The sequence below is a fragment of the Furipterus horrens genome, unplaced genomic scaffold, assembly GCF_987537825.1.
Source record: "Furipterus horrens unplaced genomic scaffold, mFurHor1.1.pri manual_scaffold_6, whole genome shotgun sequence".
NCBI classification, from domain to species: Eukaryota; Metazoa; Chordata; class Mammalia; order Chiroptera; family Furipteridae; genus Furipterus; species Furipterus horrens.
The window spans coordinates 181,838,381-181,853,394 of NW_028327176.1; the positions used below are offsets into that span (position 1 = coordinate 181,838,381).

The 15,014-nt window shown below is 46.4% G+C and overlaps 1 protein-coding gene across 1 annotated transcript; it reads left to right on the forward strand.

The window, feature by feature from the left end:
• Nucleotides 1-1,144: 1,144 nt before the first annotated feature.
• LOC150007949 (UL16-binding protein 1-like) lies at nt 1,145-7,182 on the forward strand. The gene is made up of 4 exons (XM_090280692.1): nt 1,145-1,319; nt 4,941-5,195; nt 5,431-5,691; nt 6,256-7,182. Exons 1-4 carry the CDS (start codon nt 1,190-1,192, stop codon nt 6,402-6,404), a joined length of 795 nt encoding a protein of 264 aa, XP_090136818.1. The 5' UTR covers nt 1,145-1,189; the 3' UTR covers nt 6,405-7,182.
• Nucleotides 7,183-15,014: the final 7,832 nt, after the last annotated feature.

The window sequence follows — 15,014 nt, forward strand, 5'->3', positions numbered from 1 at the left end:
GAGGGTGCCCTTCCTTACCAACCTTCTCCAGTCATACTTTGGAAAAATATACTTTCTGTGCCTTCCACCATAGGTTTCCTCCGCCAGGTGCAGAGGCTTTGCTGGGCATGTCTTCACGTGGAGGATAAGGTACCACTTGAAAGAGGAAGGGGTAGGGTCACTTCATAGATGGGAAGGTATTGGAGGCATGGTATTCTCAGGACCCCAAAGAATTGTGTGATAAAACTGGGTACTTTTTAAAAGCTGGGGTGAGGAGCAGTACCTGGTGAGGGGCTGCAGGTTCTGGAACCTGCTAGCAGAGCGCCCTGGGAAGTTCAAGGGTGGAGGGTCCTGAGGATGACTGGAGGGTCTGTTTCTTCTTGATTCAGTTTGGAGAGATTGTCTGTTTCTAGGAATTTATTCATTTCTTCCAGATCGTCCAATTTGTTGACATATAGTTGTTCATAATATTGTCTTATAATCCTTTCTATTTCTATGATGTCAGTTGTCACTTTTCCTCTTTTATTTCAAGTCTTGTCAGCAGCACAGGGACATGTGGTTTTTTTGTTGGTGCCTGCGGGTGGAGACCCTGCAGGAACACCTCCTGTTTTGACCACACCTCGGATGCCAGGAGGGCCATAGTACTTCACCAAATGTGGGCGGGGGTGGGGGTGTTGGGGAGGGAGATGGTGTGTTGGGAGTGTATGGGGTAGTGGTTGGTGCCGTGGGGTGTCAACAGGGCTGGTCGAGTGGCATCTCTCTTTCCTCTCTCCTGGGCTGGTGTGGGTGGCTGAGGGGAGGACGTGGGTTGTAAGTGTGTGTGTGTGTTTGTCTCAGTGTGACAGACAGTGTGTGTGTGGCTGGTGTTGGGGACCGGGGCCTAGAGCGCGATGTGCTGTGTGGGTCTCCCTGGGAGAGCCGGAAGGGGGGTGTCTCTGCGAGCCGCGCTGCCAGCTGTGCCAGCGGAGTGGGCGGGGTTTGGGGCGGAGAGGCCTGGGCTCCGTGTCCGCTGAGCGCGAGTTCCAGGAACGCCCACTCTAGCAGCAGTACTTTTTCATCCTGGTCGCCTTCTGCCCACCTCTCTGTCATGAAAAGGACAACCAAGTCCGGAAAAAGGCGGTGGGAGGCGCGCTCCCAGACCCCTTTTTCAGGCACTCTGCGCGGACGCGCCTCTCGGCGAAGGAGTGCCCTGGTCGGACTGCTGCGCGCCATGAAGCCCACCCGCTACCGCGAGTTGGCGCTTGTCCTCCTGGTCCTGGCTGCAGGCTGTACCAGGGCTGACGGCGGTGAGTGTGGCACCAGGGCTGACGGCGGTGAGTGTGGCACCAGGGCTGACGGCGGTGAGTTTGGCATGTAACCTTAAGTGGGGTTGTTGAGGGTGCGGCGGGGCGGAAAGGAGGGAAGAGTGGGGGTGCGGTGGGGGGCACGCAGCCCGTGGAGAATGAAGTGTCCCGGGCGTTTCCAGAGCCTTCTGGGTCCTTCCTCTGTCCCCTCCCCAGGCTTATTTTGGTCTCGGCGTCCGGGGGCAGGTTGTTGCCTTCCAGGCAAGAAGAGGGGCGTGAAAGAGGTGGCTAGGGAGCAGTGAGTGGGGCACGTTCTCCAGGGGAGAAGGGAGGCGGGCAAGAGGGCGCAGCAAGAAACTTCGCTGAAGCAAACACATCCTCAGGCCGCGCTCTTGCCCCCGGTTCCCGTCGTTCTTCTGGGGGACCTGGGGCCTCTGTCCCTTGACTCTGGCGTGTCCTTAGGGTCGCGACCCGCAGACAATGAAATATGGTGCTCTCACGACTTTCAGGCAAACCCTCTATCACCCTCACTGCTCTTCGCCCCCCCCCCCCCCCTTGAACTTCCCAGTTCACTCTGCTGGCAGGTCAGGTCGGGAAACTGCGCCGCCCCTGGCAGGCTCACTTCACTGAACATCCTCGCCCCATTGATGAGTCACCCTCCAGCATCGAACTGGGAGACCAGCCCGCCTACCAGCAGCCTAGGCTCTTTCGACACCACGTTCCCTCGGGAGTCACTTAGGCCCTCCCCGGCTCACCTGGCTTTATTACCCAGACCTTTGGAGTCTCAAGAGCACCAGTGCCTCCAACACCTTCTCATCTATGAGGTGACCCTAATCACTTCCTCCACCAAGGGGCGCCTTGTTGCCCCTGCCTGAGGACACACACGGCAAAAGCTTCTGCAGGTGGCCCACAGCCTGGAGCAGGAGGGACAGAAAGCACCTATTTCCAAAGGATGGTCCTCAGAAGGCTGGTAACAAAGGGCCTTCTCTCCCTACCCTTTGGTCCCCAAACCACATTTTCCACCTACTGAGGGGGCAGCAGCATATGGAAGTCATAGGCTAGGGCAGGAGTCCGCAAACTTTTCCATAAAGGGTAAACAATCAGTTTTTTTTTGTTTTTTGTTTTTTGTCTTTACAGCCCTCTTGGTATCTGTCTCTGTAAGCACTGGGCATCTCCATGTTTGTGGTGCAGAAGCAACCAGAACAACAAGCAAACAATTAGGGGACCAGATGTGGCCACTCTCCTAGTTTGCACCCCAGGTTTAGGGTCTATAGGGGATTCTGTATATGGATGACCACTTCCCTAGTGAATCACCTCCCAGGGCGCCTGTAGTTTGTCGAAGAGCCAGAACCCGCCCTGCCCTGCCTGTGGCTTCTGATGGAATGAATGTGAGAGTATGTGGGCCCCTCAGGTAGGGACCAGTGCTCCCTACCTTTGTGGAGACTGGATTCCTAGATGGAAGGGGACGTGGGAGACGCCACATGAAGCCATAAGTGTGAGCTTAGGGTGGTGCTGGTACATTTCTGGTGTCAAGATCCAGGCCGCCTGCTTCTGCATCCCATTTGTTTTCTGTGACCTTGCTCATTTCCATGTCAGGAAAACCACTTCTACTTTATGAGTGCTTGGCCTGCCTTAGCTAATGCTGCTAATGATGCATAAGTCTGATATTTCATAGCTAGAGGCCTCATCTCTACCAGGCCCTCTTTAAATGGTGTGGATTTCCCTGCTGCCAGTGGCATGGCCTTGCTTCTGATGCTACGGGTCTGTGATACGATTCTCCAGTTAGGTTGCCTTGAAGTCCACATCGCAACTTGTCCTAGATTCTGTGGGTCATAGGGCCCTAGTGGCAGGTCCAACTACACTAGTTCATTCATGTATTGTCCACAGCTTCTTTGATGCTACAACAGCAGAGCTGAACAGTTGCAAAGGGGCCCGTGGTCTGCACAGCCTAAAATATTTAGTAGATAGCCCTTTCCAGGAAGTTTCCAGGCCACACTGTTATTAAATGGCTCTAGGATATGGGTCATACGCCTTCATCCTTTAGGGTTTAAGGTTGGTACTCATCTCTGTCATTTTATCCAAGATAAAATACTGTTTCAACATTCTATTTAGAGAAAGGGGAAGACATTTTAAGAATATTGTACTTAAATTTCCCTACCATGGTAGCCTTCAGTCCGCAAGTAATTCAGTAACTACAAAGATTTTCTATTCCTGTTGCAAATCTGGGAAATGACCACTGTGTGGATCTATGGACCAATTACATCCTGTGGGCAGGACCTGTGACAGATGTCTGTTTATTACCTGACCCCCATGCACCACTTGAGATCCCTGTAAATTAATGCCAACTCACACACAAGATCAAATATAACGTGTGAGTAGTTTCTGCTTCCCAGTGTACACTTACCTGAGTCAGTGGTCCTGTGGGTCTTTGGGGAGGGCCTGAAGGAGTTGTGCACTTGCTGCGCTGTTGAAGGATTCCCCCCTCACTGTAGCCGGGCCTCTCCTTCTAGCAATGAGTTCTGCTCTGAGAAGTGACTCAGTTCTGGAAACTGGGCAAAGGATTCATTATTTTGTTGAAAGGCTATTTCAGCCTCCTTATCATCTATTCTTATGTCTTGTCTTCATTTGTTTTCATTATTTAAATCCATCCGTAAGTATCCAGGCCGGCTGACCATTTGTTTTGCCCCTTAAGATCACCTTGTGCTATGAGCTGTAGCAGTTGCTCTGTGCTTGAGGTCCCATCTGGATTTCCAACCTTCCTAATCATTTTGATCGTCTTACCTCCTTTGCTCCTGACAGAGAGCACCTGTATCTGTGATTTATAATCTCGGCATTTCCCATCCCCATTACTACGGGAAGCCATTTTGGGGGGTACCAATTCCTACTGGCATTCCTGGCCTCCAGCAAAGCCATGATCGAGCTTTGGGAGAAGTCTGGCGCTCCTCTCACCCATGCTTTCCTCACAGGCTTGGTAACTTCAGCTTTAGTCTCTCCCACGGAGCAAGGTGGGTTGGACACTTTTCTGCCTTTTCATGCATTGCCGCTCCCGGCATGTTCGCTTCTCCGAGCCCTCTGACCCCTTCCTCTCCGGCTACCTCAGGGGTCCTGGCTTCCTGTGTCCTGCACAGTGGCCACACCTTTCTCCAGGCTTGCAAGGTCCACCCCAGGAGCAGGTTCGCACCCTCTCCCGGGGCTGTGCTAAATCACCACCCACGATCGTGAACTCTCCCTTCTCCAACAGGAGAAATCCACATCCCCCACCCCACTGTCACTTAACTTTCTCAGGGGCAGACCCCTACATGCTCTCCCTGTCCCTGCAGGTGCTGGGCTATTTCCTGAGAGTGCTCTGGCGTCTGGATTTTTCCTCCACAGCCACCTGGCATGTTCCTGGGTTGGTTATGGGCTGAGTGATGATGGGTATTGGCCTGGTGGGCAGAGGGGACATATCTGGAGATGTGCAGTTTCTTCTGAGACTTCTACAAGGCAGAGGGTCCCTGGTTTTCCTCAGGCAAGGGAGGGGAACCAGCCTTGACTTTGTGAAGAGAGGCACTAGGGTCAGTCCTTGCTCTGCCAGCCTGGGCGTCACGGGGAGTCACTTGTTACAGAGATGGGGGAGAGATATTTATGGACACTTTTCTTTCAGCTCCAACTTTTCACCTGCATTTGTTTCCTTCACAGATGTGGCCTCCCTTTGCTACACATTCATCGTCTCTCCTAATGGAAAGTCGTGGTGTGAAGTTCTAGGCAAGATCAATGGGGAACCATTTGTATCTTTTAACTGTAGTAGTCTGGAGGCGAAACCTGTCAGTCCTCTGGGGAACAAGTTGTATGGCACAGAGCTCTGGAAGTCAGTGGCTCTGCATTTGAAGGACCTGTTGGAAGACTTCAAAGAGAATCTGCTGGTCAAGAAACAAGAGATTTCCAAAGCCTTTGGTAAGTTTGCAAGACCCAGGGTGGAAGTAGAACAGTGCTGTAGGGTTAGGGGACAATTGTGTTAATGTAAACATTGGAAGGCCATGCTACTGAAGAGGCTGAGCAGCCAGGGCTGGACGCAGAAGACAGAGCAGGACCAGGAGATAGGAGGGGAGCAGAGGGCTGGGTATCAGGTGGTAGCAAAGGGTCTGTCACGACCCGAGGCTGAGATCTCTCCGATGGGGGGTGGGGACAGGATCTCTCTCCCTGCAGGGCAGCATTGTGTGTCAGCAGGAACTCAGTGGAAGTATCAGGCTCGTCGGGAAGTTTGGCTTTGATGGAGAGATGTGTCTCCGCTTTGACTCGAAGAACAGAAACTGGACAGTGTTGCGACCTGAATATAGCCTGTTAAAGGAGACATTGGCCAATGACGGAGATATGACCAGACTCCTTACTTGGGACGCAGCTGGAAATTGTAAGAAGCTGCTTAATCAGAGTAGAGTTCTGGACACAAAAGGTAACTGCAGAGGGGATAAAGTTGTAGGTCTCTTGAAATGACATTGACACCGTGTCTGTGTAGTGTGTGGTTTGAGAAAGTGATCCGACCACAGTGTTTTTTTAAAATAATGGTCACAGCTACACCCTACCACCCCTCTGTCTCTTTCTCGCCTCCTCACATCTCTGCCTGCCCCCCCTACCAATCTAGATGTGTTTTTTTCTTTAATTGCATAGTCGTAGGTCTTCTATTCAGCTCATTTTCTCAGCGGTTCTGAATGATGGTTGTTCTATAGTTTAGTTGTAATTTTGTTGTATTTGTGTGAGGGGATGAGCTGTGTAAACCTATGACACCATCGTGACCAGAAGTCTCTCTGCCTCCTTCCATTTCTCACCTCCTCACATCCCTTTCTCACTGCACAGAACCTTGAACCACTCACTGAGAATTTCTTGCTGACCCCAAACATGAGGGCCTTGGGTAGAACCTGTCTGTGTTGTAGGGTGTCCTGGGGCAGCAGGGGCTGAGGAGGAGGGTTCTCAGAATTCGGGTCCGGACAAGGCTGACACTCTTGTGTTTTCATTGCAGCTGCACCAACCATGGCCCCAACTGCGGCCCCAAGCATGGTCACAGCCCCAGCTCCAGCCCCATCCAAGGCCATGACCATCACGCACAACAACGCCGCCTGGATCCTCACTCTGATTTTTATCTTAATCCTACTTGGCATCCTAGGCTAGGTCCTTTACAGTAACGGGTACGGAGGGCAGTAGGAGTGGGGAGTGAGGTGCAGAAGGCCTGGGGTGAGGACAGGGAAGGTGATTTCCAGCCTGATCCCTGACCCCTCACAGAACCTTCCCGTCCTGGAAATGAGACCAGGAGAATGAGACGTAGTACCACTTGGTAGCCCAGCCCTGAGAGCTGCTGTCTCCTCACTGTTGGTGCCCATGGGAAAGGCAGGGGCCCAACCAGGCCTTAAGGCTGGAGGGCCTTAGTGACTTCAGTCCTGACTCAGAGCCTCCGTTTGGGAGAGTGTGTTTGGGCCCAGTGTGGGTGGTGTGGGGACAGCAGGCCCCCAGGGCATGGGTGGTCCTCACATCAGGTGACGGCAGCATGGGGGCTGCATGTGATGTGTCCGGGGGAAGGAGAATATCCAGGGGCTAAGAGGAGGGGGCTACTGGTGAATAAGGGACATTCTTGGGGACACTTGATGGGGACCAAGGATGCAATGTCACTAACGTGTTGATGTGAAATCTATTTTGATTTTTGTGTTGGTGTGATACAAGATAGTGTCCCTGGTTTTTAGGAAATAAACTTTAGAGAATGGAGCACAATGATGGGATATTTGCAGCTCACTCCCCAATGACTCAGGAAGCGTTTTCTTACTGTACCTGCAATGTTTTTGTACCTCTTTGCTTATTTCAGAAATTTGGAAAAGCTTTAAAAAATGTGAATTTAAGAAAAACTTAATTTTCAGAATTTGACTTAAGAAGGGAAATGCCTCGATAAATACAATAAAATGTGAAACAAGTTGTGTCTTCCCTGTCTCTGCCTCAGATGCTCCTCTTTGTGTCAATGCAGGTCCTTCCCCTTTGTTTCCTACTGACCCTTCTGTGCTCCAGCCAGGCCAGCTTCTCCCTCCTGCACCCCATCAGCATGGTCAGCCCAGGCCTTTTAGACACACAGCCCAGGCCTGGGATGGGAGCTGTGCAGATTCACTGGTATAAATCCTGACACTCTGTGAGGCAGGAGCTGCCAGGTAACCTAGTCAGAGAAGACGGAAGACGGCTTTGCAGCTCTTCTTAGATCGAGAGAGAGAGAGAGAGAGAGAGAGAGAGAGAGAGAGAGAGAGAGAGAGAGAGAGAGTGTTTCCCGATGCATTTTGTTTTTGAAACTCATGATTGCCGTTGGGATTGCCCACAGATCTACCCTGTCCGATCTCCCATCTTGTCATCTTCTGTTCTCCACTCCCCTGTGGTGTAGCCACCTCGGTCTGCCCGCTAGTCCTCACAGTCCTGCCTCCACGCTTCGGTTCAGTCTCCTTCCCCTGGCTGGCAGAAGTAGTCCCTGTCCCATCAGCAAGAGCTGGTTCTGCTTTAAAGCTGAACACAGACATCATCCCCCGTGAAGTCTTCCCGACCCTCCTCAGGCTAATTGATCTGTGTGTTCTAACACCCGAGCCCACAGTAAGACGCACCTGGTGAGGGGTGTTTGTCTGTTGTGTGCTTCACTCTTCATGTGGTCATTGAGGTACAATGTGTCCCTTTATCACTTTCGTACTACAGGGTGTAATACTTTCTGTTGCTCAGTTATCTGTGGTCAATTGAATTACCCTGGGGAGCTGCAGGTTCGGGAGGGTTCTTCTAATGTTTGTGGCTCACTTTCCTGGCCTCATAGGTGTGGCTAAATCATCCCTGACTCAGTGGGGGCCACTCCCAACACTTCATTGCTCTGATTAGTGAGGAATTACCTATGGTGAAACCCCAACGATACGTTTTTAGTTCCAAGGGGGATGTGGGAGCCCAGTGGGTTGTGACTGCAGGGGAGATTTTAGCCTCATATGAAAACAGGGAGAGTTCATGAACCCCACTCCATTCTCATCCACTGAGCCCTTTCCTCACTTAAATGAGAGAATACACAGAGACCTCCTACTCCTCACATTTAAAATGCATGGATCCTGTGCCCTTGTCCAGACTTGAGTCACTCTCAAATCTGCTAGAAAGAGAGGCCCAGGTCCAATGAGGAGGGACCTTCACATCCACAACTGCAAAGTTTCCTTCTGGCTTTTCCCAAGGAGCCTCATGGCCACTGACTTGGGTAAGTGCACAGAAAGCAGATACTACTCAGATGTTCATGTTGGTAGGTTGTGTTTCTTTTTCCTTTTTTTCTTAGATATTTTTTTGAATTCTCTTTGAATTCTTCTTTGACCCTTTGGTTGATCAAGAGTTGGTTGATTAATTTTCACACACTTGTAGGGTTTTCCAGCTTTCCCTTTGTTGTTTTTAATTTGCAGCTCTCTGATGGCTAGTGATGTTGAGCATCTTTTCATGTCTATGGGCCCTCTGTGTGTCCTACTTGGAGAAGTATCTGTTCAGATCCTTTGTCGATTTTTTAATTGGATTGTTTATCTTCCTATGTGGCAAATATGTTCTCCCATACAGTTCCCTTTTCATTCTGATGATGGTTCCTTTAGCCATGCAGAAGCTTTTTAATTTGATGTAGTCCCATTAGTTTATTTTTTTTTCTTTATTTCTTGTGCCCTAGGAGATATATTGGTAAAAATATTGCTACATGGGATATCTGCAATTTTACTGCCTATGTTTCCTGCCAGGACATTTAGGGTGTCACAACTTATATTTAGGTCTTCTCTCCATCTTGAGTTTATTCTGGTGTATGATGTAAGTTGGTGGTCTAATTTTCTTTTTATTTTTATTTTTTGCATATACTAGTCCAGTTCTCCCAACACCATTTATTGGAGAGACTATTTTTACTCCATTGTATGCTTGTGCCCATTTATCAAATATTGACTGTAGAGACAGAGGGTTATTTTGGGACTCTTTATTCTGTCCATTGATCTATGTGTCTGTTCTTATGCTAGTACCAGGCTGTTTTGATTACAGTGGCCTTGTAATATAGTTTGATATCAGATATTGTAATTCCTCTTACTTTATTCTTCTTTCTCAAGATTGCTGAGGCTATTTGGGGTTTTATTTTTGGTTCCATATAAATTTTTGGAGTACTTGGTCTAGATCAGTGAAATATGCCATTGGTATTTTAATAGAAATTATAGATTGCTTTGGGTAGTATGGACATTTTAATGATGTTAATTTTTCCAATCCTTGAACTTCGTATATACTTCCATTTATTTGTATCTTCCTCAATTTCTTTCTTCAGTGTTCTATAGTTTTCCAAGTACAGATCTTTCACCTCCTTGGTAAAATTTATTCCTAGGTACTTTATTTTTCTTGTTGCTATAGTAAATAGGTTTATTCCCCCTAGTTTCTCTTTCTGATCATTCATTGTTGGTGTACAAAAATGTCATCAATTTCTTTCTTTTTTTAATTATATTTTATTATGTTGTTAGAGTAGTCCCAGTTTTCCCCCCTTTGCTCCCCTCTGCCCAGTACCCCCCTTCCCTCCAGCAGTCCAACCCCTCTTAGTTCATGTCCATGGGTCATGCCTGTATGTTCTTTAGATTCTCCCTTTCCTATACTATTCTTAACATTCCCCCTGTCTATTGTGTTCCTACCAATTATGCTTCTTAATTCCTGCGCCCTTTCCCTATTTCTCACCCTTCCCCTACTAGCTGATAACCCTCCTAATGATCCCCATACCTACAGTTGTGTTTCTATTATTGTTGTTTGCTTAGTTTGTTTTTTTTATTTTTAAGATTGTGTTGTTGATTGTTCTGAGTTTGTTGTCATTTTAATGTTCATAGTTTTGATATTCTTTTTCTTAAGTAAGCCCCTTTAACATTTCATATAATAATGGCTTGAGATGATGAACTCCTTTAGCTTTACCTTGTCTGGGAAGCATTTTATCTGCCCTTCCATTCTAAATGATAGCTTTGCTGGATAGAGTAATCTTGGTTGTAGGGCCTTGCTTTTCATCACATTCAATACTTCTTGCTAGTCCCTTCTTGCCTGCAAAGTTTCTTTTGAGAAATCAGCTGATAGTCTTATAGGCACCCCTTTGTAGGTAACTCTCTGCTTTTCTCTTGCTGCTTTTAAGATTCTCTCATTATCTTTCACCTTTGGCATTTTAATGATGTGTCTTGGTGTGGTCCTCCTGGGTCTAGCTTGTTTTGGACTCTGTGTTTCCTGAACTTGTATGTCTATTTCCTTAGCCAGATTAGGGAAGTTTTCCTTCATTATTTTTTCACATAAGTTTTCATTTTCTTGCTGTTCCTCTTCTCCTTCTGGCACTCTTATGATTTGGATGTTGGCATGTTTAAAGTTGTCCCAGAGGTTCCTAAGCCTCTCCTTGTTTTTTTTTTTTCAGTTCTTGTTTCTTCATTCTGTACTGGTTGACTGTTTATTTCTTCCTATGTTCCAAGTCATTGGTTTTCACCCTGGCTTCTTTCCCTTCACCATTGGTTTCATGTGGATTTTCCTTCATTTCACTTAGCTTAGCAACTTCACTTCTTCCCTTACACATTTGCCATACTCAAGCATATCTGTCAAGTCTGTGTGCATCTTTATCACTAGTGTTTTGAACTGTACATCTGATAGGTTGGCTATCTCCTTGTTGCTTAGTTCTCCCACAGGAATCTTGATCTGCTCTCTCTTTTGGGCCATACTTCTCTGTCTCCTCAACTTGACAGGCTCCTGTGCTTGCCTCTGTGTCTTAAGTAGAGCTGTTACTCCTGTATTGTTGTAAGGTGCAGAGCCTTAGGTATTGGTCAGTATGGGGCAACTCGTTTCACTATGTGGTAGTGCTGTGTGTGGGGAAGGGGTCTGAGAAGGAACAATGCCACTTGCTGAGCTCATACCCCTTTTCCAGGCACTTCTCCCACTTCTCATATGGGACTGGCACCCCACTAACTGTTGCCCTTGTTGTGGTTCCCAGTGTGGGTGGGTTTGCAGACATTCTGGGACCATAGGGGGCCTCTGAACAAGCAGACTCTGCTGAGAGACCAGCAGTTTCTTCTTCCATCCCAACCCCCATTGGTTTTCACAGTCAGATGCAATGAGGCTTTATTTTCCCCGGTGCTAGAACTATGAGCTGTGTGGTCTGGTCTGGCGCTGGGATTGCTCCCTAGGTGCCCCTCCTGAGTTTTACAATGTGTGGCTGTTCTTTCCACTGGCTGGCCACAGCCGCTGTCTTGCTGCTGCCACCGATGCCACAGTCACACAGCATTCTCTCCACCCCTCCTGTCTGGATGAGTATTGCTTCTTTATATCTTTGTTGGACAAATCAGCTGATAGCCTTATTGGAGCTCCCTTGTATCTTACTAGCTCTTTCTCCCTTGCTGCCTTTAAGATTCTCTCTTTGTCTTTATATTTTTCCATTTGAATGATGATGTGTGTTGGAGTGGGCCTCTTTGAGTTAATCTTGATTGGGGCTCTCTGTGCTTCCTGAACTTGCATAACTTTTCCCCCTCAACCAAGTTAGGGACGTTTTCTGTCATTATTTTTTCAAACAGGTTCTCTATCCCTTGCTCCTTTTCTTCTCCTTCTGGTATCTCTATGATGCGAATATTATGTTTCATGTTGTTCTGCAGCTCTCTTAAACTGTATTTGTTCTTTCTGAATATTTTCTCATTTTCTTGTTCTGACTGGGTGTTTTTTCCTACTTGGTCTCCAATTCTGATTCAACCCCTGCTTCATCTAGCCTTTTAGTGTATTTTCCATTTCCTGTATTGTACTCTTCATTTCCTCCTGGATCTTATTCATAGATCCAAGTAGTTCCCAATAAGTTCCTTGTTATTCTCACTGAGTTCCCTTAGCATCCTTATAATCATTACTTTTACCTCTATGCCTGATAAATTGCTTGCCTCCATTTCATTTAGCGCTGTTTCTGAGGATTCCTCCTTTCCTTCTGATTGGGGGTTGTTTCTTTGTTCCTCCATTTTAGATGACTTTTTGTTTGTTTCTGCATATTAGATTGGCCTCCTTTTAATTTTTATTATTTTTATTTTAGTTTCATTTCAAATCTTATATTTTTACTCTTCCCCTCTCTTACTCCATTTTGCCTTCATCCTTCTCTTTCTTATTTTTGTTTTAAACTTTATTTTTTCCCTTTCTATGCCTTGTTTCTATTCCTCACTGTTACTATTTCTCTTCCCTCCCTCTCCTCAAAGCCACCTCTCTTTCCATCAGTCTTCTCACATCCTTCTTCCATTTCTTATAATGTCCTTATTCGTATTCTACCTTCATTAATATTTGCTTGGTGGTCAATGATTTGGGGGTTGTTCTTGCATTTCTTCAGTTTTATTCCTCATTGTTCACTACTTTTTTATTGTTATTTATTTTTTATTTTTATTTTATATTTTTTAAATAAAAATTTTCCTCTTTAATCAAGGCTTTAAACATGAAACAGAGTTCTTGAATAAAACGGAACATATCCAATACATTGAAACATAAATCACCATACATACAACACCTGGCAGGAAAACAAAACGAAACAAAACAGCAAGTTCACACAATCCCTGTAACAGCCATGGTCTTATTCTCAGATGCTTCCTCCATCTGCTAATTGTGTTCTGCTGGGTACAGAGCTCACCATGGTTTCTGGGGTCACACTCAGCAGAGACGGCAGCCCAAAGAGCCCTCCTCTGGCTGGGTCATGGTGCTATTGGCTCTGCTCAAGAAGCAAAGCAGTCACCAGCACATCAACCAGTGTACTTTAAACATCCTTTAAATATCAAAGTGAGAAACAAGAAGGCAACACAATAATGTTATCAGAAAGATGTTAGCAAGTGAGGACAGCTGTGTAAAGCTTGAGGCTGAAAGGTGGTTCCTCAGCTTCCTTCCTTTGGCATCTTGGGCAGTGACCGCCGGAACAGCAAGACGTGAGGCTCTGGTTCATGGATCGTATAACGGACCCATCCCTGACTCTGCGAACACCAAGATTCCTCCATTCAGATTCAGACATCAATGGGTTTTAGGGACCAGCTTGGCTATGTCCTTGGGCAGCATGACATGCTGGTACTTGAACTCCTTGTCGTCGTATTTGTCTGAATAATTTGTGTGACATGATCGCTCTGCTTGAGGATTGTCAGCGCCATGCCGCACCACACCACACCGCCAACCTCTGTTCACTAGTTTTTAAAATTTAGATCCCCCATTTTACTCTTCCCTTGTCTTCGTCCTGCCCTGTCGTATTTTCACTTAAATTTTATTTTCTTCCTTTCTCAGCCTGGTTTCTAGTCCTTTTGCGTAGTGTATTATGTTTCCTCCCTTTATCCTCTCAGAATCATTTCTTTCCTTTAGACATCTCAGAATCCTTTTTTCTTTTTTCTCCCTTTTCTCCCTTTTCTCTTTCTTGTAATCTTCACCTTGTTTCCACTTCCTACTCCTATTATTTCTCCTCCCTCTACTCTCTCAAAATAATGTTTCTTTCCATTAGTCACTACCTATTCTTCTTCCTTTCATATAATACTCTTCTTCTCTTTCCACCTCTATTAATCTTAGCTCATTTGTTGTTATCATGGAGGTGGTTGGGGGGCATTTTTGCTGGTGTGGGTTTTGCTTGCTAGGTTGTTTTGTCTTGCGTACAAGATGGGGTGGGGGTTGTGACTCTCAGTCAGCCAGCCAGAGGGACGAACTCACCAATGGATGAGCCAACGGCAACCAAACCCAGTTACAACAGAGTCCACATAAACTGCCTAAAGGGCATCCCTAGAGCATCTGGCTCAGGAGATCAAGGAGATTGCACCCCTGAGTCCCACAGGTCTCCTGCCACAGAAGGCCACCCCACACTTTTATATGTTTTTGTGTTGGTCTTCAGTATCTTTTTATTTCAGCTTGAAAAACATTTTTCAGCATTTCTGACAAGGCAGGTCTAGTGATGAACTCCCTCAGCTCTTGCTTGTCTTGGGAAGTCTTTATTTCTCCTTTGTAGCTGAAGGATAACTTTGTCAGACTTAGCATTCCTGTCTGACAACTTTTTTCTTCCAACACTTTGCATGAGTCATTTCACTCTATCCTGGCCTTCAAGGTTTCTGCTGAGGAAACCGCTGATAGCCTAGTAGGGGTTCCTTTGTAGGTAACAGTCTTTTTATTTTATGTAGGTGCTTTTAGAATTCTTTCTTTATTCTTGAATTTTGAGTTTTATTTTAATGTGTTTTGGAGAAGGTCTTTTTGTACTGAGATAACAGGATTATCTATTAGCTTCATGTATTTTAATGTTCAGTTCTCACCTCAGGTTTGGGTTAGTTCTGAGCTATTATTTCTGTAAATAAGTTTTCTGTTCCTTTTTCTCTTCCTCTGGGATCCTGATTATTTTAATATTTCTCCTTTTGATGAAATCCCACAGATATAAATGAGCTTTCTTCACTTTTGTTTCTTTGTTCTCCTCTAACTGGGTTATTTCAAATGTCTTGCCCTTTAACTCAACTGCAGGTGTCTCTACTGCGTTTTTTATTCCGTCCATCGAGTCCTTCAGTTCCAGAATCTCTGTTTGGTTCTTTTAAAAAATAATTTCTCTCTGATAAAGACCTCATTTTGATCAGATATTCTTTTCAAGATTATGCCGAATTGTAGTTTGGAATTGCTGCGTTTGCATAGGAAGTATTAGACACCTCCTGAAATCTTTGCTAGTTACCTTCCAACGGGGTATTCTGTTAGATGGCGGTGTTATGATGTGAGGTTTTCTGTTTCTGTATGGGTACAGCTACTTCACTCTTC

What these genes read in the sequence shown, in the direction of transcription:
- LOC150007949 (XM_090280692.1), top strand. Translation starts at nt 1,190, where the DNA reads ATGAAGCCCACCCGCTACCGCGAGTTGGCGCTTGTCCTCCTGGTCCTG. An exon ending in TGGCACCAGGGCTGACGGCG is followed by an intron (nt 1,320 to 4,940) that starts GTGAGTTTGGCA and finishes TTTCCTTCACAG; the next exon opens with ATGTGGCCTCCCTTTGCTAC. An exon ending in TAGAGTTCTGGACACAAAAG is followed by an intron (nt 5,692 to 6,255) that starts GTAACTGCAGAG and finishes TTTTCATTGCAG; the next exon opens with CTGCACCAACCATGGCCCCA.